Source organism: Gymnodraco acuticeps, unplaced genomic scaffold (genome assembly GCF_902827175.1).
Source record: "Gymnodraco acuticeps unplaced genomic scaffold, fGymAcu1.1, whole genome shotgun sequence".
Lineage (NCBI taxonomy): Eukaryota > Metazoa > Chordata > Actinopteri > Perciformes > Bathydraconidae > Gymnodraco > Gymnodraco acuticeps.
In genome coordinates, this window is record NW_022991973.1 from 843624 (window position 1) to 865249 (window position 21626).

At 39.7% G+C, this 21626-nt stretch overlaps 1 protein-coding gene across 1 annotated transcript; it reads left to right on the forward strand.

The window, feature by feature from the left end:
* Nucleotides 1-1867: 1867 nt before the first annotated feature.
* On the forward strand, nucleotides 1868-21503 carry LOC117536175 (synaptic vesicle glycoprotein 2A-like). Its single transcript, XM_034200943.1, has 13 exons — nucleotides 1868-2025; nucleotides 5841-6582; nucleotides 8426-8606; nucleotides 9185-9336; nucleotides 10149-10282; nucleotides 10455-10544; nucleotides 11472-11579; nucleotides 12387-12475; nucleotides 12582-12746; nucleotides 12860-12993; nucleotides 15934-16140; nucleotides 16239-16398; nucleotides 17371-21503. Exons 2-13 carry the CDS (start codon nucleotides 5973-5975, stop codon nucleotides 17552-17554), a joined length of 2214 nt encoding a protein of 737 aa, XP_034056834.1. The 5' UTR covers nucleotides 1868-2025; nucleotides 5841-5972; the 3' UTR covers nucleotides 17555-21503.
* The last annotated feature ends 123 nt before the right edge of the window (nucleotides 21504-21626 follow it).

Sequence of the window (21626 nt, forward strand, 5' to 3'; positions counted from 1 at the left end):
TGTGTCTGTAATAAGAAGATGTTTAAGGGTATTCTGATTGTGGCTCAGTCAGTAGGGGCTTGGACTGGGAGCTGTAGGGTCGCCGGTTCAAGTCCCCAACCAGACCTAAAATATGGAGTGTGAACTGCATATGGAGAGGTCCCAGTTCACCTCTTGCCCTGCCGTAGTGCCCTTGAGCACACCGGACACCCCCCTTGCTCCCCGGGTGCTGTGCAATAGCTGCCCACAGCTCCTAGTACCAGGATGGGTTAAACGCAGAGGCCAAATGTTTGTGTGGGCTGTGTGCTCTGCATGTGTGACCATTAAAGAGGGCTTCATCCCTCCGATTCTATTCTATTCATGATCCGACAAAACCATTGAGGATAACCAGCTTTAATCTCGTAAGACAAGTCAAAGCTTTTTCTTATACCAGAACCTTCTTGATCTGTTTCAAGGCAGGCCACTCGACAGAAACTGCTCTCCTTGCTGTCTCTGAGGAACTGCACACTGCTAAAGCAGCCTCCCTCTCCTCTGTCATCATCCTGTTGGACCTGTCTGCTGCATTCGACACGGTGAATCATCAGATCCTCCTTCGCACTCTCCAAGAACTTGGAGTTTCTGGACCAGGCTCTCGTCATCTCACGCTACTGCATTTCCCTCCTGGCTGGTCTACCTGTATGTGCCATCTGACCTCTGCAGCTCATCCAGAATGCAGCAGCTCGTCTGGTCTTCAACCTTCCTACATTTTCCCACACCACTCCGCTCCTCCGCTCCCTTCACTGGCTTCCAGTAACTGCTAGAATCCACTTCAAGACACTGGTACTTGCGTACCATGCTGTGATTGGTTCTGGCCCTTCCTACATCCATGGTTATACACCCCATCACGTACACTCCGCTCTGCATCAGCCAAACGGCTCGCTGCACCCTCACTGCGACGGGGACTCAAGTAATAGCTTGCACATCTTCCGGCACAGATTAAAAACTCATCACTTTCGACTGCACTTCGAGCAATAACATGACTAACAAAGCACTCGTATACTAACTAAGCACGTATACTAACAAAGGACTGGCTTATCTAAAGCCAGTTGAGTACTTAACATGGTTTGGCTCTATGAAACCTAATGTACTTATATGATTCTGTTTTCTTCAAGTTTGTATCTTCTTGGTCGAATGCACTTATTGTAAGTTGCTCTGTATAAAAGTGTCAGCTAAATGCAATGTAATAAACAGAAATTAGAAATGTCAAATTACTTTATCCTTAAACTTTCAACCTAATCTAAATTAATGGAAGCATTTTAAGACTCCACGGCTGGTTATTATTCTGTCCTGCTGCACATTGCACAGCCTGAGGAATGTGACAAATACAAACAACTAAAAATAAATATCTCACATCGATGGAGACATTTTATTTGAATGGGGATGACATCAGACAGTCTGTGTGGAAAGCTCACGTTTCTTCACGAGCAGGTCTTTGTGCAGTAGAAAGGATCAAGAAAATGGCAAGTGGTTGGCATGGCAACAGGAGTCAGGTGTGCCTGCACGTGTGTATATAGTCTGTGCACACAATTTGATCTTCATGCGTACAGACCTATGGTACAGACAATCATCTATTTGTAAAACAGATGCATGGAAATAGAGCACGCATGCGTGCCAGGGTGCACATGCATATAGTGTATTTAATACTGATCTAGTGTTTCCTAACATGGTACACACAGACACATAAGATAAGATGAAAACAATGGCACCATCTTAAAGGGGCAATGGCTCGAGGGAAGTGGAGGAAATGTGCGCAGATTGTGTGCAGATATGCGCCAAACCCCTCCAGATATGAAGGCGTTAATGTTCTCATAAAGGGTTTGCATGGGGGAGGGGACCCCTGCACATCACTGAGTGTGTGTGGATGCCTGGCGTGGGCTTGTCTCTCCTCCAACCCGCACAGCATCATCACCATCACTCCGTCTACGGAAACAGACTCGTACGCACCATCACCCTCATCCTCCTCTTCCACATCTCCGGCTGAAGAGGCTCCACATCGCAGGAATAAAGGTGAGCGGGATTGATAATTAGCTGTTAGCGGCCAATGTCGTGTTAAAGCGTTTTATATGTTTTATTTTTTGGCATTAAGACATCCTCGGTAAAAGACGATGGGCGTGATCTGCAACCGTTTGCTTCACACAGCAGTTAAAGATCGATTTTGTGAATCGAGTCGCGGCCCTATAATCTAATCCAAATCGTGACGAGATGTCGGCACCGTGCTTTCTAAGAATGAGCACAGATGTCAGGATGCAAGACAATCGGCTGCTATTTATAATTTAATCCGGTCCTATTTGTGGGCTGTATAAATTGGCCTGTTAGCGACAAGGCCTTTTTCCCCTTCTTCTTTACATCAATGATTATGACTGGAGTGGAGGCTCAAATTGGCTCATATTTGATTACACTTTGGAATCCACATTCTTGCTGCCCCTTCTGTGTCATTTCTGCTTCTGAAAAACACATTAAAAAAGACATTAAAACAGCACAAATATGATCATTTCATAAAAAGACATGCAAGATCATTTTATTTGGAGAACGATTTGTGTTATAAATGTCGTTATAATGTTATCTTCATGTCCAAATTAATCATTAGGCCTACGACGTTTCTTCGGATAGAAAGCCCTCTAGCTTGCATGCATGTGAAAGGATGGCTATCTGCTCTGCTTGGCCTCACTAAGGAAGTGGTCAAATTATGCTGATCGATTTTTGAATGGGGGAGAAAATAAGGACACAAAAATCAGAGGGTAGCTTAGCTCCATCTTCCTCATCCTCTCCCTGCTCTTCATCACAGGCAGAGCTGCATGGGGCTGTGGAGATGCTGTCAACTTGACAACAGGGCCGAGAGGAGAAAAGTGGCTTTAAAGCGTTTATTTGGATATGACTAGTGTTCGCATTTGCACTTTAGTGTCTTTGTGAAGAGGAAATAACAAGGGTTATGAGAAGAGTGCATTTGTAGGTGACCTGTTGCATAAAGGATTCAGTACTTTGTATAGAGTGCATCTATCTATCTATCTATCTTTCTACTGTACGTCTGTGCACATTATATGAATGTAAAGAGATGTTGTTAATACACATACAGAGAATGATTGTTTTAGCTGGTGCTCTGTCCTCTGGTGATTAATATAGCTATACTCCATATTGGGCAAAAACGGTCCTGTACTCATGCAGTTGATTTCAATTATACTTGCTAGACTAAACCCCATCTATATAATAATGGGAAAGGAGTACAAAAAAAGAAGAAGGAGGGGAAAGAAAGAAGATTCAAACTAATATCTTTATTTTGTTCCATTATGTTTACTTCAAAGCATTTCATGTTAGCAGTCAAATTAAAGTAGAAAACATAAAGACTGATATCTGAATGGTTTGAATCTGTATATTGGTTATATTGTAGTACCCTTATCTTAATGTTAATAGTAACACCTAAGCTTTTCTTATTGCCTACAGACATGCATGCTGTGTGAAAGGCCCAGCAGAGCTCTGTTTGTATGGGACAGTTATTACAGGCCTGTAAGTGCACAAGTCTGAGTCATTATTAGGTTAGTGTCCGACAGTTTAGCCGGGCTGACCAGGCCTGTGGGCTGCTTTTGGTCTGTGCCAGTAAATACGCTCATCATGCGGACGGGGAAGGATCTGTGACTACTAGGGATGATGTTTGAATTTAATTTAACATAAACAAATCAAACCTTTGTGCGTTGACCAAGATGCAGATGCATCTTTTTAATCAAACCTACTATTATAATGTCTGCCTTTTGCAGGAACTATAATTTGAACCGCTAAACAGGCAATACATTATTTTCTCAGTATGATCAAACACAATCATCAACAAACAGGCAATTATTTAGGAAAACCCAGGAGCTGTCACTGAGGACATTGATTTCATGCATTCGGTATCGGTTTATGTTCATCGTTTCAACAACCTAAAGAACAGTTATGTAATTCTGTATTGCTCATACTGTGTTTGAAAGGTCGATTAAAATGTTTTTTTCGCTTCAAGAATATTGAAATTATAAAAAATATGATGGGATTTACTCTTTCATCATTATATTGTGGGAATGTTGAGAAAGGCTTTAAAGTAGAGTTTAGACAAGCACATCAGGAGATACCAGAACATCTTTATAGGTTTCTTTTTGTGGATGACCTCTGGCTTCAGTATTTATGAGACCCTGTTGCCGGCCCTGTATATACTTTATACCTGGCAGACATTTCAAGCTCTGTCCACACATTATTACCTGTCAGACCTCATTTTTGAAACAGGGGTCAAAGTGAGCCCCTCATTCTGGGTCTGTTGTTTCCCTGCACCGCAATATCAAAATGACATTGGTTCACAGCATCCTCATATAGCAGCATATGGATGTGGTTATTGTCAGTGAACTACACGAGTCAGTGGCTTATTTTCTTCAAAATGAGATGTGATACTGCAGCAGACAGTTAAAATGGACATCAGATTTCCGGCTCCGTTGTTCCCTTTTTAAATTAAGAAATGCCTTTATTTGATTAATCTAAATATCTAAATATACCTATTGGTTTTTCTTCAACATGGTTAATGCATTTTCTATTCCTAAGTAATTCAAAAACTCACATTTCAGGGCAGGATTTTTTAGCAGTCTTAAGGACAAATAAAGGAGAGGTTAATATGTGTTGATCTGTTAGGCCTTCATTGATCATTTGAGCATTATATTTGGTGCATTGCATTTGAGTCACAGTCACGTACTGTAGCTCTTATTCATTAATGTCTTCACCAACTGAAATCCATTAAAAATCACTCTGACCATTCAGGGCTTGATGTCTCGACCCGTTATTACCATCAGTGACTCAGCAGTAAACACATGCTGGGCAGATATGGAAATGCAACAGGTGTAGTCTGGAAGCACGGCATCAAAGGCTGATTAGGTGGTTTGGTTATCTCAATGAATAAAGAAGAACCATCAGTTCAAAGAGAAAGACATGTCTGGACAGTAATAGGCATAAACCACCCTCCTGTAGAAGACACCAAGACAGAAAGACACAAAACAACTACAAACAACACATGCTTGTTTAATTTTCCTTGTGTTAGTTTTGCTTTTCTTTGTAGTCATGTTGTAGCTCTTATCAATTTGCATGTCTTTGTACCTATCTTGCTTCTATTTTTTGTCTTTTGCATCCCTTTCCAGTCACTTTGTGTTTCTTTGTGTTGTTTGAAGAAATGCTATTTCATTTCAATAGCTACCGCAGGTATGCTTAATTTTTGTGGGCCTGGAAATTAGCTTCGCCCCTTGTTCCCTCTTCAAAACAACAAAGAGATATTTCCATTGGGTTTTGGATATTGCAGATATACTTTTTTTCACGTAATTTTAACGTAACCACCACTAAGCTCAAGGCTGACCAGTGTTCAGAACAATTTCGTTTAATGTCCTTAAAAATCTCTTACATCCCATTTAACCCCTTGTTAGCAAATGCCTTTTTGAAGATATGAAATCACAAGTCAATAGTTGGGTTTTTACTGACATATTCATGTTGTATAAGAAACGTCAAAATCTCTTTAGCTTGTATAGATCACAAACCAAATTTCTGGCATCTTACCAAAACCCACAACAAAAAAACATTTATTTCGACATAAGGGACTAATAGTGCAACAATTATAACTGATATTTGGGTTTGGAGACTCATTCCTGAACCACTCTATATACACTTTAACCAATCCCATGGCCCATATACTAGCCCCTATACTTTATAGTGGCTCACCAGAAATGTGAAGTTTGTAATGCCATGCCTTGATAACAAAGTGCCTTTAATGAAACTACTACTACATGCCCGAATGAAAGTAATAAGACTTTCCATTTTCTCCCCAGACAAAACAAGAGCCTGTGGTCAGTCCAGTGATTGACAACACATCTGTGAGGTGTATCCTGAACACACAGAAGCTTCAGGTGGCCTCTCCCCTAAATCCTTGACCACTTTTTGATCTTCTGATCCTCTTTAAAATGGAGGAGGGTTACCAAAACCGGACTGCCTTCATAAAAGGCGCCAAAGACATTGCCAAAGAGGTCAAGCGGCAAGCATCCAAGAAGGTCGGCCGCTCAGTGGATAAGGTGACCGACGAGTACAGCAAGCGTTCCTACAGCCGGTTTGAAGAGGATGATGATGATGACTACCCCCAGCAGGGGAGCCAGGACGGAGGCTATTACCGTGGAGACAGCCAGGCGGCCAATGACGAGGAGGGCGGTCACAGTGACTCCACAGAGGGTCACGATGAGGATGATGAGATCTATGAGGGCGAGTACCAAGGAATCCCTCGGGCTGAATCTGGCAAAGGCAGCCTGGCTGGAGGACCGGGCTCGGTGAGTGCCGGCGCTCAGCAGTTAGGAGACATCGGAGTGTCCGAGGCCGAGAGGAGGAAGGACCAGGAGGAGCTGGCTCAACAGTACGAGACCATTTTACAAGAGTGTGGTCACGGGAAGTTCCAATGGACCCTGTACTTTGTGCTGGGGCTGGCACTTATGGCAGACGGCGTGGAGATCTTTGTGGTGGGGTTCGTCCTGCCCAGTGCTGAGAAGGACATGTGCCTGTCTGAACCCAACAAGAGCATGCTAGGTAAGACTCTTCTCCCTATGGTGCACATGCTCTGGATTGGCTGTGTCACAATTTCTTTTTTTTATGTTGCTATAAGTACAACTGTACTAATGAATATTGGCTTAGTATACTAACGAATATTGGCTGTAAATTCACATTGTATTCTTCTGGTCTCTGAGCGCTTCATTGCTCTCCAAAAACGTTTAAAAACACATCAGCGAGCCACACTGTTACACTGGGGAATTTGTGCATCATTACCATTAACATGAGCACTTTGAGGCGATGTACACCATCCTGCTACTGGAAAAACCTAATACAGCACCGGGAAATAGTCCCCAACAAATACACTATTTACTGATGCTTGAGTGGTGTTTGCTAAAAACCTTTGTGCTTTCAGTAGAGAACAGGCCTGTGTCTTGGAGATTATTGTTGGATTTGGTGTTTTCATGAGATTTATTGACCATAAAAATATAGCCGTCAAGAATAACGACTGATATTATAAAGAGAGGAGATTTGTATTACTCCGTATATTTGAACTGCTCTCTTGAGAGAGCCTGAAAAGCCCATAATAATATGACAGCAATAAGAAGACAGGGTAGACTTACATCTGTTCCTCTAATACAGGGATGGGCAACTTGGATGGTGGTGGGGGCCACATAATTGATGTACTGGCCACCAGGGGGCCGCAAATTCACTTGGAACACACACACACACACACACACACACACACACACACACCCACCCACACACACCCACACACACACACACACACACACACACACACACACACACACACACACACACACACACACACGCACACACACACACACACACACACACACACATACACACACACACACACACACACACACACACACACACACACACACACATTCACACACACATTCCATGTATTGTATGCAATTATTATGAAATATACTAAGTCTGACATCTTCATCGAGATTTTACAATCTTTCAGGGAATATCCTCTAATAAGCTCACTAAACAAATATCAGTTCACAGAAATGTTATTTAATTTGTACAAGTGGCATGTACAAACAGGTTATTTAAAGGTGGGGTAGGTAAGTTTGAGAAACCGGCTCGAGATACACTTTTTGTTATATTCCATGGAATGCTCTTAACATCCCGATAGCAATGAATATCTTAAAGAGCTTTGACAAAAAATCCATACAAAAATGTCATCTGTGGAAGCCGTGGCGCTGTAAAAAGCACGAGCAATCATTTTAGCCGGCCCGGCTAAAATAACTGGATGGCCTACCTTATTCCACAATAAGGGGAATGTCAACACAGGCACCGGTCAACCCGCACTCTGCTGTTCCTCAGCGCCGCTCCCCCTCCCTCCCGCTGAAATTATGAATGAAAAGCGTATAGTAATCATAGATAACACGGCAGGGTCCGTGACAGTTTGTTTTCATCTGATTTCAAATAAACAATAAAGTCTTGGTTTTTAGAATATTAAACTTGTTTCACCAAATTCAGATGATAAATACAACTTTTAAGCTTGTAAAAAAGGCCTAATTACAGTCATAGCAGGCATAGCAACAGCTGGTGTTTCTTGTGAGTGTTTCCCCGGGAAACAAACACAATACACACAAACGCGTCACAGATTATTTCGCGGTATTTGGCTGCTGAACGAAATCATGTACGCAGTTTGCGAAGTAACTAACTAGGAGTCTAGTGGACGGTATCAGTACCACAAGTACAAAAATAAAAATAATAATTATAATTTTTTTATTAATTACGTTGTTTATAAATTAATCTGAGGGCCACAAAAAGACGAGATTGGGGCCGCCATTTGCCCATCCCTGCTCTAATAGTTTAATTTCCTCTGCTCTCTCCACAGGACTGATTGTATATTTTGGGATGATGGTCGGGGCCTTCCTCTGGGGGGCTATGGCTGACCGGATAGGCCGCCGCCAGTCTCTTCTTATCTGTCTCTCTATCAACAGTGTATTCTCCTTCTTCTCCTCCTTCGTCCAGGGATACAGCACCTTTCTGTTCTGCCGACTCCTCTCGGGTGTTGGGTAAATCAAGAAATACTGTATTCATATTTTCTTATTCTGATGTGATCTTTCCGTTATGAAAGCCCATTTCTGCCAATGTGATGAAAAAAGTCCCTTGATATAATGAATTAGTATTTCAAAAATAATTTTGACATACCATGTTTTTTTTTTAAAGAAAGTTTCTCCTTATTTTGAGGTACTTCATAAATGTTTTTGGAAAGCTTTTAATAATTTAGAAATTTAGAGTTTCCCTGTGTGAGTGTTTAAGACATCTAACTGCTTCTTTGGATATGTTTTTTATTTTTATTTTCTTCTAAAACTCGCATATTTAGTTGCTAGAATCATTTTAATTTGTAGTTTAATCAGCGCTTCTCCATTATGATGCACTAACGGAAACATATAAACCATAATACAGTTAACTAAAAGGAAATAAGTGAAAGAATAGGTGTGAGCCGTAGTTGTGTTTCAGGACATCTCATATCAAATAATTTAACGTCTTCTTTCTTATTACAAATGCTGTTAATCCTTCAACCTAAACTGTGTGTTTGAACTCTTAAACAACAGGACTGTTCAACTCAGTTTGTTTCTGATCTTTGTAGGATTGGTGGCTCTATTCCCATCGTGTTTTCCTACTACTCTGAGTTCCTGTCCCAGGAGAAACGTGGAGAGCACCTCAGTTGGCTCTGCATGTTCTGGATGATTGGCGGGATATACGCATCTGCCATGGCCTGGGCTATTATCCCACATTACGGTGATTATTCACATGACACATGTCATTACATGTTCCACCGGAATATAGGAGTATTGTTAGCTGCCTCTGCTAATGTTCAAGTTAGATGATCGTCCTAACTTTGATAAACACTTCAAGCACAAGTTAACGATTTTAAGGAATATACCCATTTGCTTTCTCACAGTTATATGAAAAGAACGATACCACTCATATATGTACATTACATACTATATGAGGTTATAACGACGAGTTAGCTTAGCACAGACTGCAAAAAGGGGGAAACAGCTTGCCTGGCTCTGTTCAAGTGTAACAAAATCTACCCAACACATACATTTAAGCTGCCTAAATTACTCAATATACCTCTAGTTGGTTTGGACTTCACATTTTCTCTGAGGAATTATTAATGTTATTTTCTTTGAAAATAGCTGTTTCCAATTTGATTGCTAAGCTAATGAATCTGGCTGCTGATTTTAGCTTTATATGTGGCGGTTTTCATCATATCATCTAGTTCTTAAATGTAGATATTTGTGCAGTAAGGAAACTGTTGACACACAATTTGGAGCCTCAGTTTTAGCTGGTAAAATCCTGCTGGTTTAAGCTTTTTTGCTAGCAAGCATCTTTCCAGAAATGCTGCACTACGGCTGACCTCTGACTCCCCTGGAGGCAGGACAAATAAGAACATAGTTCATTCAGTGTCACACCAAATTAAATATATTCCAGCCTGTGCCTTATAAAGACTTGGTGTTCAACCTCATCTGATGCCCTTTACTGTACAATTGTAGGTCAAAGTGTAAGGTTTGACTATTATTAGCAAATATCTTTTGTCTTTTCAGGATGGAGTTTCCAGATGGGCTCGGCCTATCAGTTCCATAGCTGGCGTGTGTTTGTGTTAGTGTGCGCGTTTCCCGCTGTCGCAGCCATCGCTGCCCTCAGTGCCATGCCAGAGAGCCCACGCTTCTACTTAGAGGTGAGCAGATGTGCTGATTGACGGTCTGACAGTATGAGATGATTGATACTACAAATGTGAAATAACCTGAGTAAAGATAATTGTTTCTTGTAATGTTTAAACTAATGTGGTTACTTCCATACAAATAACAGAAAGATATACACAGTATGACGTTTATATTTATTTTAAACAGAACGGCAAACATGACGAAGGCTGGATGATTTTGAAGCAAGTTCACGACACTAACATGCGAGCAAAGGGACACCCAGAGAAAGTGTTTTCTGTGAGTATCCCTGACATTTTTTGTTTTATGCCTTTATGAGATATCCGACAGCAAAAGAAGAAAGGTTAGTCGGAGAAGGAAGAGATTGGGAATGATGTACTAAAGGTCACTGATCGTTTTTATTCTTTGCTGTAGTTTTAAAAACGTACTCTTCTATGGACATCTTGAAACATTTTCACAGTCTTATCACTTGTCTGACATATATTCAAACGATAAATTAGCTGTGCTTTAATGCAAATTAAACAAATACTCTGGTGCATATAAATAGTTTCCTTTTTAATAATAAAAAAAAGGATAAATAAGGTCCATCTATTTCTATGTTTCTTCTCTACTGTTCAGTGTGTTGACCTAAAGACAGTTACACTCTTTAAAGAAAACAACAACCACACGTTTTTAAATGTCCAAAATGTAGCATTTTTCAAAGACATTCTAGTGATCCTTTTGTACAGACAGAAATGTAGCTCCCAATTAAAATAACAGAGCAACTTTTCTACGTCTCAGTCATCAGATTGACAGGGCGTGAAGGAGGTCTGCACACAGTACTTCTCATAATAAATGATTTATTCCTCTCTATAGCAATGTTTCAATCTACAAAATCGACTTTAGACTTTGTGTCCTGTCAAGGATATTTGTTGACCTTCACCTGACTATTTATGACTAAATGTGCTCACACTTGTTCCCTTTTCACCAGGTTTTAAATCAACAATAAATGTGCAACACGTGTTTAGTATAAATTAATGGTAATGCATTCTAATCACAAGGGGAAATTTACATTTGCATTATCCTTTTTGTCTCACTGTGTTATCGTTTCTTCATGGAAAACTCAAAGCTGCAGGAGGAAGAAATGCCATTTGTAATTAGAAAATGTTACCATCATAATTCATTTTAAGACATCTGGCTGAAGGACTTGCATCTCTGTTATCTAAGGTCACCACAATTAAGACGGTGAAACAGATGGATGAGTTGTCGGACATTGGCACCGACACTCCGGTCTGGCAGCGCTACAGGCTGAAGATCGTGAGCCTCTCCCATCAGGTCAGTGAAGGAGACGACAGTTCTGAACCAAAATTGTAAACAACTTTTAAAAGCATGACATAAAAAGACCCCTGAGATAATTTCTGTATGAGGCTGTGGCCTTTTACAGCTCGAGGCTGGCTGTAAAAGGCATCGGTGAAAACAAACATTGTGGAGGAAGGCGTGGGTGGCAGCAAGTCCAAGAGTAGCTAAAGGTTGAAGATGCCATCTTTTCCCTTTTAATTAGTTTCTTCACCACAGTCGGATTTTGTGAACTATTTAGACTTAAAATTCACAAATGATTACATATTCAGACATATTCACATTCAGACTTTATTTTCTGCCTTTTGTTCCCTACTTTTAAATGTAGTGATAATTTGTTGAATCTGTTACTAAATGACGTTTAAACTTGTGTTTTTCTTGTGTTGCACATTATTGCAGCACCACTGCTTCAGGCAGAAACTTTACCAGCAAGATTTCAATTTGCATTCAGCCTACGTTCTGCTACACGCCTACACCCTCCATCTTTTACAAAATCTACTACTGCACCACGTGCTTAATGCCCACTACAAAAAGTCTCATCTCTTAATGTTGAAGCTGTAACTAAGTAGTTTCATGTGGAAGACAACAGATATCACCAGTTTCATCAAGTTTTAGGTCCAATTCATAAAGTTAATTCTTTGTAAATTGAACATTACTGCTCAGGAATATCAGTCGAAATATCACCACATTATCAGATTAAACTAAGATCATACACATGTGTCTTCTGAGGGGTTTACAAAGCAACTTTTTTCTAAAGTTGTGTGTTTTCCTCTTTACGTGTTGCAGATTAGGAACAACATCCTTGCCTGCTTCAGCCCAGAATATAAACGGACCACTTTCATGCTCATGGCTGTTTGGTTTACCATGTCTTTCAGGTAGAGTATAGACTTATACAACATTTTATAAGTGGGGATTCTTGTTCACTTCTTAGGTTTATTTAATCGTTTTACTTAAGATCGTTCAAAATTCAACATTTTGCAGCTACTACGGTCTGACAGTGTGGTTCCCAGACATGATCAAGTACATCCAGAGGCAGGAATATGACTCACGCACAAAGACCTTCACTAAGGAGCGAATGGATCACGCCACTTTGAACTTCACCATGGAAAACCAAGTGCATCGCCAAGGACACTTTTTCAATGACAAGTGAGTGTTTTGTGAGCTGCCGTTTTATTCAGATTTATGTTCTAATGATCAACAATAAAGCACAACAATAAAACTGCAGAACAGAAAAGTTCAAGCTTTGAAGTGTTCGTTAGGTTCCTGAACCTGAAGATGAAGTCCATGGTGTTTGAAGACTCAGTGTTTGAGGAGTGCTACTTTGAGGACATCACCTCCACTCACACCTTCTTCAGAAACTGCACCTTCATTGCAAGTTTGTTCTACAACACAGGTAAATATTAACAGACATGTTTCAGTGAGTTCAATAGTCATGTGCACGAAGATGAACAATCAGGGGGTTGAACAGACGATTTAGCTTCTCCTGCAGCTAAATAATATTCATGAGCAGTGAGAGTTTAAGACATTAAACACTCTGTTAAATGTGCTTTAGTGTTTTGGTTAACAAAAAATATTAACAAGTGCCTCTTTAAATATTGTTAAACAGAGAAAAACACATCTCATTATATCAGTACTCATTTTAATTACATCGAGGTTAACAGTAATGATCACTTTTATGTTATAACACAGCTGCTGAGGAAAAACACCCATCGGAGTGTGCAGGGGTTTTACTGCCGCCTGAAGTAAAAATAGAGACAAGATAAAACACAGATGTTCAGCAGAACTGTAGCCATGGAAACATTCTGTTGCTAGTATCCCTAGTTTACTGCAGCAGAACTGTTACCTTAGCAACGTAAACAAATCACAGACTGTTTGACAGCAGAGTGACGAGACTCCTGACAGCTCTCCATGATTAGAAACAACAGATGCAAGAACGTGTTCAATGGATAATTAGAACCAACACTTCTTCTGAGATAAATCTTCAGATCATATCTTATTTCTTCATTCTTTTTAATTGATTTGTCTATTTATTAATCATTACATTACATTACATTACATTGCATTTAGCTGACGCTTTTATCCAAAGCGACTTACAATAAGTGCGTTCGACCAACAAAATACAAACTTGAAGAAAACAGAATCATATAAGTACATCAGGTTTCATAGAGCCAAACATTTCAAGTGCTACTCAACTGGCTTTAGATAAGCCAGTCCTTTATTAGTATAAAAGTGCTTTGTTAATAGTTCTATCGCTCGAAGTGGAGTCGAAAGAGATGAGTTTTCAGTTTGCGCCGGAAGATGTGCAAGCTATCTGCCGTCCTGATGTCAATGGGGAGCTCATTCTACCATCCAACAATCAGCCTGTGTTTTCTGATCTTTGCTTTTTATTCAACCAGGAAAAGAGTGTCAATAACTAGGAAATAATGTCATTTATATTTAAAGGTGGGGTAATTTTGGAGAAACCAGCTCGAGTGCGCTAGAATTTGAAAATACACAGCCGGAACAAATCTGCCACTTCCTTACAGAGCCCCTCCTCCAACACACACGAACGCGCACATGACCAATGAGGGCACGAGATAAGTTTGTGCACAGATGGAAGGCTGACAGGCAGGTAGGCCATCCAGTCATTTTAGCCGGGCCGGCTCAGATGATTGGTCGTGCTTTTTACAGTACTACAGCTTCCACAGATGACATTTTTTTATGGATTTTTTGTCAAAGCACTTAAGATATTCATTGCTATCGGGATGTTAAGAGCATTCCATGGAATATAACAAAAAGTGAATCTCGAGCCGGTTTCTCAAACTTACCTACCCCACCTTTAATGTGTCCTGGGACAGACAGCATTGAAAATGAACAATGTTGCAGACACACAAACTACACATAAATGAAAACAGAGAATTATAATCATGAAAAATAAGTCATCAACACACTCAATCAAAACAACACAACAATGTGTCTCCCTGCAAGTCATCCAAAAGAGTCTCGACTCAGCAGATTTATGTCTAAATGAAACAAAAAAAGAGGGAGCAGCAAATGTATACAATACAATTTTTCCCTAATCAGTCGTGGCTTTAGGAACATTAAGTAGCAATTACTCCTCGGAGCAAAGACAATACATTTCCAAAGGATGTTGAGATAAAGGTAAGATTGCCTTACAAATAAGAATATGCCAATGGCCATTGGTAGAAAATGCAGGCTGTCCAACTCGACCATGCAAAGAACAATATTGTGCTTTCAGTCAACGTGTCAGATTCATTCAGAGAAAACAGAGGAGCTGCTTCTTAAATCCCACAGAAACCGCCTCAGCAGCTTTTACAGCAGCAACAGTATCTTCTCAACAATACATTCCTTTATGTTCATGTCATTCGGACATCTACAACTTTATGATCCTTCAGCACTCTTATGCCTGACTGCCTTTAATAAAATGTTGGCTATTGGTATGAGAGCAGTTTCAGCGGTGTCATCAAAACATCTAATAATGTGCTTTTGTGCAGCTGTAGGCATCAAAGTATAACCACAGAACAACATAACAGGCCTCCCAACCTTTTGTGACCTTTTCTGTTGTTCCCCCTGTTATTTAGTTTTAAACAGTTTATAGCGAGGGATGCTGTTTATCATGTTTAATTGCTGCCTGGAAGGGATTTCAATTAGAAACAGCTGCTGGCAGGGTGCCGGTTGTGTGGTGGCTTTGAAAATGTCCCCATTTATTTTGCTGAGATTCGTTATTTTCAGGCGAGTTTGTACATAACTAAGGTTTCAGAAAGGAAAAACATTCTTCAAAATCATAGTATAAAAAACATCTATTAGCCTAAATCAAGTTTAATTGATAGAGGACTAAATATGTAAATGTCTGCCCTACAATCTTTGCTATGAAGAGCACTGTCCTTATCTGTGGTAAATGTTACTTCTAGCATCTTTAAGAAGAAGATACATTGTAAATACAGTTGGTTAGATCTTAAACATTGCTTAATTCAACATGAAGGGGAGGCCAAAGTACATTTTCCAGCACTGAGGATTATCTCCAATCCTTTAGTCAGGCTGCATACAACCCTGACTTCCTCCATTAATAAGCCTGCATGAGAGGATTTAGTTGAGCAATTATCAATGTTTTTAGTTTCAAACACATATTCAAACACAAACTGTAAAAGTTAGGGGTGCTATGTTTTTCCTTTCCAACATAATTTATGTACACACTTCATTGCACTTGATTGGATTAAAAAATTAAACCTATCCCAGTCATTATTGCTCGTAAAGTAACATTTATGTCAATTAATTCCTTCATAAATATCAGAGCATCATCACTTCTCTCTCTCTCCCTTTTCTCTTTCATCAGATTTATTCAAGTACAGGTTTGTGGACTGTAAACTACTCAACAGCACCTTCCTCCACAACAAAGAGGGCTGCATACTGGACTTCAGCGACGACTTCAACAATGCCTACATGATTTACTTTGTCAACTTCCTCGGCACGTTGGCGGTGTTGCCTGGCAACATCGTGTCAGCTCTATTAATGGACAAAATTGGGCGTTTAAGGATGCTGGGTAAGACAATCTAATCAATGGCGATAATTCACTTTAGGCTATACAGGCTATTTAAGTTAATGTAATTCTGTTTCCTCTGTCTGTCTCTCTCTCATCAGCGGGATCCAGTGTCATATCTTGTATCAGCTGTTTCTTCCTGATGTTCGGCAACAGTGAGTCGGGGATGATTGCCCTCTTGTGCCTGTTTGGTGGCATCAGCATCGCCTCGTGGAACGCCCTGGATGTGATCACAGTGGAGCTCTACCCCTCGGACAAAAGGTAACATGATGGATGATGATGACGTTTTTTAAGGTTGATTCCCTGATGTGAGCTTGTGGGGATTCAGAAAGAGACAGTTGTGGGAAATAACTAAGTACATTTACTCTGTAGTACACTTTTAAGGTGCTTTTACTTTACTTAAGTATTTCCGTTTTATGCTTCAGTGATTGGCCCTTTGAGATAAGTAATTTGATTGGCCCTTTGAAACAAGTTCTCTGATTGGCCAATTAAAATGAGACCTCTGATTGTCCAATTGAAACAGGCCCTCTGATTGGCTTATTAAAACAAAGCCTCTGGTAGAAACCAGATAAACCTTAAATGGGTTTGAGATTTGGTGGTAGGCAGATTTCGTTACATTTGGTGAAAGTACACATATTTTGCCAAAATATTAAAATATTTCTTAAAAGTCCCTTTTAAATCCGGTTTGTAAACTTTATTTGGTTTAATCTTAATTGTACTTACTTAGATGAAGATCTCTTAAGGGTTGGTATAAACCAGATATCTTAACTGGAGTGGCTTGTAAAAAGTCACTATGAAGAACAAGTTACCAAATCAAAGATCTGTGTGTGCATGGTCATGTTCAATTACATTTCATTCGTTTTCAGGTTAATGTGAAAAATACTTTTTCTGCAATACAATTGACCTTAAACTCTACTTTTAGGTAAAATATGCTTTGATGACTCCCATTTTTGTAATAGTTGCATTTTTGTTGCATTGTGTTGAGAAACTATTCAATGTGGAGTCGATGTTGAACAACTTCGTCTGACAAATGTTGTCACACCACTGCAGCATGATTTCTGGTGTCTAATGTCTTATAGGTTGAGGACTTGTATGTGCATGATACAACCAACAACTATTATTACTAGCATTACAAGCGGAAATACAACAAAATATTGTACATGTAAGATGTGGTGCTCACGTCAGTTCTTAAAGCCTCACTGTGATTGTGTTTCTCCCTCTCTGCTTGTTCAGGTGCACAGCGTTTGGCTTCCTGAACGCCCTCTGTAAGCTGGCGGCGGTCCTGGGCATCAGCATCTTCCAGTCATTCGTCGGCATCACCAAGGCCGTACCCATCATATTCGCTGCAGGCGCCCTCGCTGCAGGTAGTTTCCTTGCGACAAAGTTGCCTGAAACGCGAGGCCAAGTGTTGCAGTAAAACAAATGACCAGCAGTTGGCAGCAGAGCACAGCTGGAGTGTGTGTTTGACAACAAAAGGCCCGAACATCCCAGAGAGCTGCCGCCACACACCAACAGAGCAGACTGCCATCCCCATTGTAAGCCCAGAATCCTTTGAAACACGGACTGCATCATTTAAAGTCTATAGAGCGATAAAGAGTAGAGCACACAGATGTAGAAATACATTCCTATGTCATGATAACATGTCTAAATCTGTATGATAACACTTTCAGCTGAGGACAGAGATGTTAAACGCAGAGATGAGACTAGAAAAAAGCCATTCATGGGGAACGTGAAAATATTTAGTCCATAAATGTGGTAGGTTTTAATATATGAATACAATGTTTTACTTTCCTGTCTGTCCTTGGCATCAGTGACTGGCTTTCAGTGCTGCTTTTTCCTATCACTGCTTGTACAATTTACTCCACATTTCCATTGAGGCTAGTGCTTTGATAGATGTTTTCTTTGGAAAGATCTCACTATGAATTTCAGGGCGATTATATTTTCTCTGAAATGGCCCATGACACTTGATCACTGCCATCTAAAACCAGAACAGTTTTTACCAAATTATATAAAAACATTCCAGTGAGACTTCATTTATTCAGAATTCCTTATCCCTGCAGTCTTCGACTGAAAGGTGAAACGCAGACAGGCGAAGATGCATTTCACAGGATTCTTGGTTGTAAATGGGAATGGTTTGATCCAGCTTCTCTCGTGTTTTCCCCTCCCTGTTGTTGAACCATGCAGCTGTGGCAGTGTGATGTCTGCAACACAGAAACGCATTTTGGTCAAGTGCTTGATGTTGAGAGAAGATACTTTAGTGTAATTTTTGTAAATTAGTAGTGTGAGTGTGCATGTGTGTCGTTATGAAAGTGTTTCATGTGTTTCAGTGCAGCCATGGAGAGCATCTCTTACTGATCCAACAGCAGGATGTACGGAGCAGCAGTCACACATCCATTTATATCAAATACAAGTCACGCAGTAGCTCAGGTGTGGTGAAATGTTTAGGCCACTTTTACAGCTGGTGTTATGTTTAAGCAACAACTCACCAATTTATTGTACATGCTGGATAGTTCTCTTATTTAAAAAAATCCTTTTATTTGCCTTGATATGAAAACAAGTCATAAATGAATGGAAAAGTTTGTTCCATGGAAACACGAAATTGACAAAACTATAAATATTGTTTTCAGTAGTTATTGTCAGAATGAAACTCGAAAAATGACCATAATATAATTTTGTTATAACTGTATTTGGTTGTTTTATATTTTCCTGTATGACCTTAAACAAACAATGCAGTATCCTTCCCTAACTTGTGTTAACGCCCCAAGGAGTCATGATGTGACTTCATTATTCTCATAAGCACAAATTAAACACATCTGAAGTCCTATTGATCAGGCAGCATGGCACATAAGGGTCTAATTTCATTTTAAGGGCTTCTGATCCTGTCAGAATACACATGTGCCACAAAAAGTGAAATCCCTCACTGTGTTGCTACATGATTCTGCTTAATCGAGAAGTACACAAATACACAAGACCATAGCTTATTGTGACTTTGTTCTAAATTGGACACAATTTCTCCAAAGTAAAGCTAACTGAGTACCATTATATATACATATCATTACTTAGTCGATCATTTCTCCAAAAGTGTACATCAACATGTGTGCTGACAATCAGTGAGTGTATGTAGGTGCTGCTGCCCAGTAGAGCATGTTGTTTGACCTGAAGACGTCCTCTGGATTGTGTGTGTGTGCGTGTGCGTGTGTGTTTGTGTGTATGCAAGTTCAGGAAGTTTGAGGCTTTGGCATTTTCTGTGAGTGAAGAAACACACACTTCATAAAAATAGCAGATATAAGCTCAGCTATTGGAGTTTGTCTGACCTCTTGAACTGTATATGTGTGTGTGTGTGTGTGTGTGTGTGTGTGTGTGTGTGTGTGTGTGTGTGTGTGTGTGAGAGAGAGACTATAAAAGAATACTTCAACATTTTAAGTAAGCTATTCACTTGACTGCAGAAATTCAGATGACAAGATTCATACCACTCTCAAGTTAAGTATGTGGGCAGCGAGGAGGTGTTAGCTTAGCTTAGCATAAAGACTTCAAACGGGTGTGTAGAAGCATTTCCTAAAGTGTAAAAAATATTCCTTTATTGTGATGAAATCTCTCCTTTTTTGTCTTGTGTCTATATGATGACAAACGTGTCCCGTCTTGTTCATGTTGGAGAGACTGTTAGGATATGTCGTTCTGTTCATGTGTGGAGTGTGTGTGTGTGTGTGTGTGTGTGTGTGTGTATGTAAGCTGACTCTAAATCGTCTGTCACATATTTTTCTACTTTTTTCTGTTGCGGTGTTTTCATCCCTGCGATGAATGCAGCTCAGTTGGGGACCATGAAAATATATTTACACTAAAGAGAAGAAAAAACAACAATATATGCAGTGTAGAATTGTATGTGCTGTTCTTCATGATAGACTCGGGTGCTCTTTTGCTGATTACAATTCAGTCTTTGAAAACCAACCCCATCAAAGATAGCCAGTCTAATAGATGTCTGTTCTCGGTTTAGAAATATGGAAAAGGATCAAATCTTAAACGAACAAAAACAACTTTGCCCTCTAATCCTTCTGTATTCAATCGTGACGCATGTTTGTATCGTATTGTCTCACTTCTTGGACGTCCTGTATGCCAGCTGTTTTTGTCTAAAGCAAGAACTAGTGTTTTCATTGTTGTATGATGACATAGATTTGTTGCTTGCAGTGATTGTTCTTAATCAAAGTGGGGTTTAAAATTGGTGAAACTTGAGTATGTGTTCTGAAAGTAAGTTAGTGGTGACTGTGCTCCTTGTTTACCTTGGACCCAGATAACTCTTTTTTTAAATAAATATATATATATATATATAAATATGCCTAAAGTTCAGCAGAGAATGCTTGTAACTGTGCAATTCATCTTGTCAAAGAGGTACAAGATATGGCCAGAAAATGGCAATATGCTTAGTGAGAATGGAGCCAGAATAAGTCCAATTTGACATTCACATGTTTGTCCATTTGAAACTATTTTGAAAAGCGGAAGTGTGAGCAATAACGTGGAGGCTTTCACTAAATCTGAGGAAACAGGAAGTCTGTGTTAAATCCAAGAGGACCACCAAAATATTTATCAACTCATCAAAAGAGCTCCCTCTGTCAAATTGAAGCTCCTTTCCAAAATGTAAAAGTTTACTATTTAATGTTACTATGTGTAGAATTTGCATTCTATACAAATATATATGTATAAACTATCAAAAGGGTCACTGGTTTGAGTTTTCTCTATGACGGCAGTGATATGGGATGTGTTAGCAAACACCTGCCTGAAGACTTCCATTAATGATGGCGGTCTGATAAAGGGGTGGAGGTCTTTTTATGGCATGGTTTCTGTTTCCTTAAGAGCACACGGATCAGTTCTGAATGAGTCCTGAAAAAAAAGGGCCGACCCATGCCAGAAAACAACTCCATCTGTAAAAGAACTGCAAGAATCCTTCACTGTAGTTTGGACTTTGGGAATTTATGTTTGTGTTTTCTTTAGTTTGACTCTGAGCTGTTTATTAAATGATAAAAGTTCTACTCTTAATGTGAGTTCAATTATGAAAAATCAATGTACTGTGTGTAGAAACTGTAGATGTTTGTACGTGCAAGTTTGGAATTTGTGGAACAAAAGATCAATGAAAACAATTCCAAAAAAGTTCAATATGACACAAAAATCTATCGTGTGTTGTCTTTGTGTTTTGTAAATGAAGACTGAAAATCTTGGTACATTCAGTATTTATTACTTCTGGATATTGAGAATATTTTAGTGATGCTGAAAAGGTGCTGTATTTATTTTACGTGAGAGTTGTTCATTATTCCAGGATTGGCCCTTTATCCAGTTCTTTGAAGAAAATCATAATGGAAATAAAACCTGAAAGAAAACCCATTGTGAGTTTGCATTACACAGCATGAAATCAACTCAAGTTTAAATCAGTAATACTTCAGCATTATCTCTACACCGACTACTTTATGTAAAGGTGCAGTTATGTGGTTGCTTTCCACTCC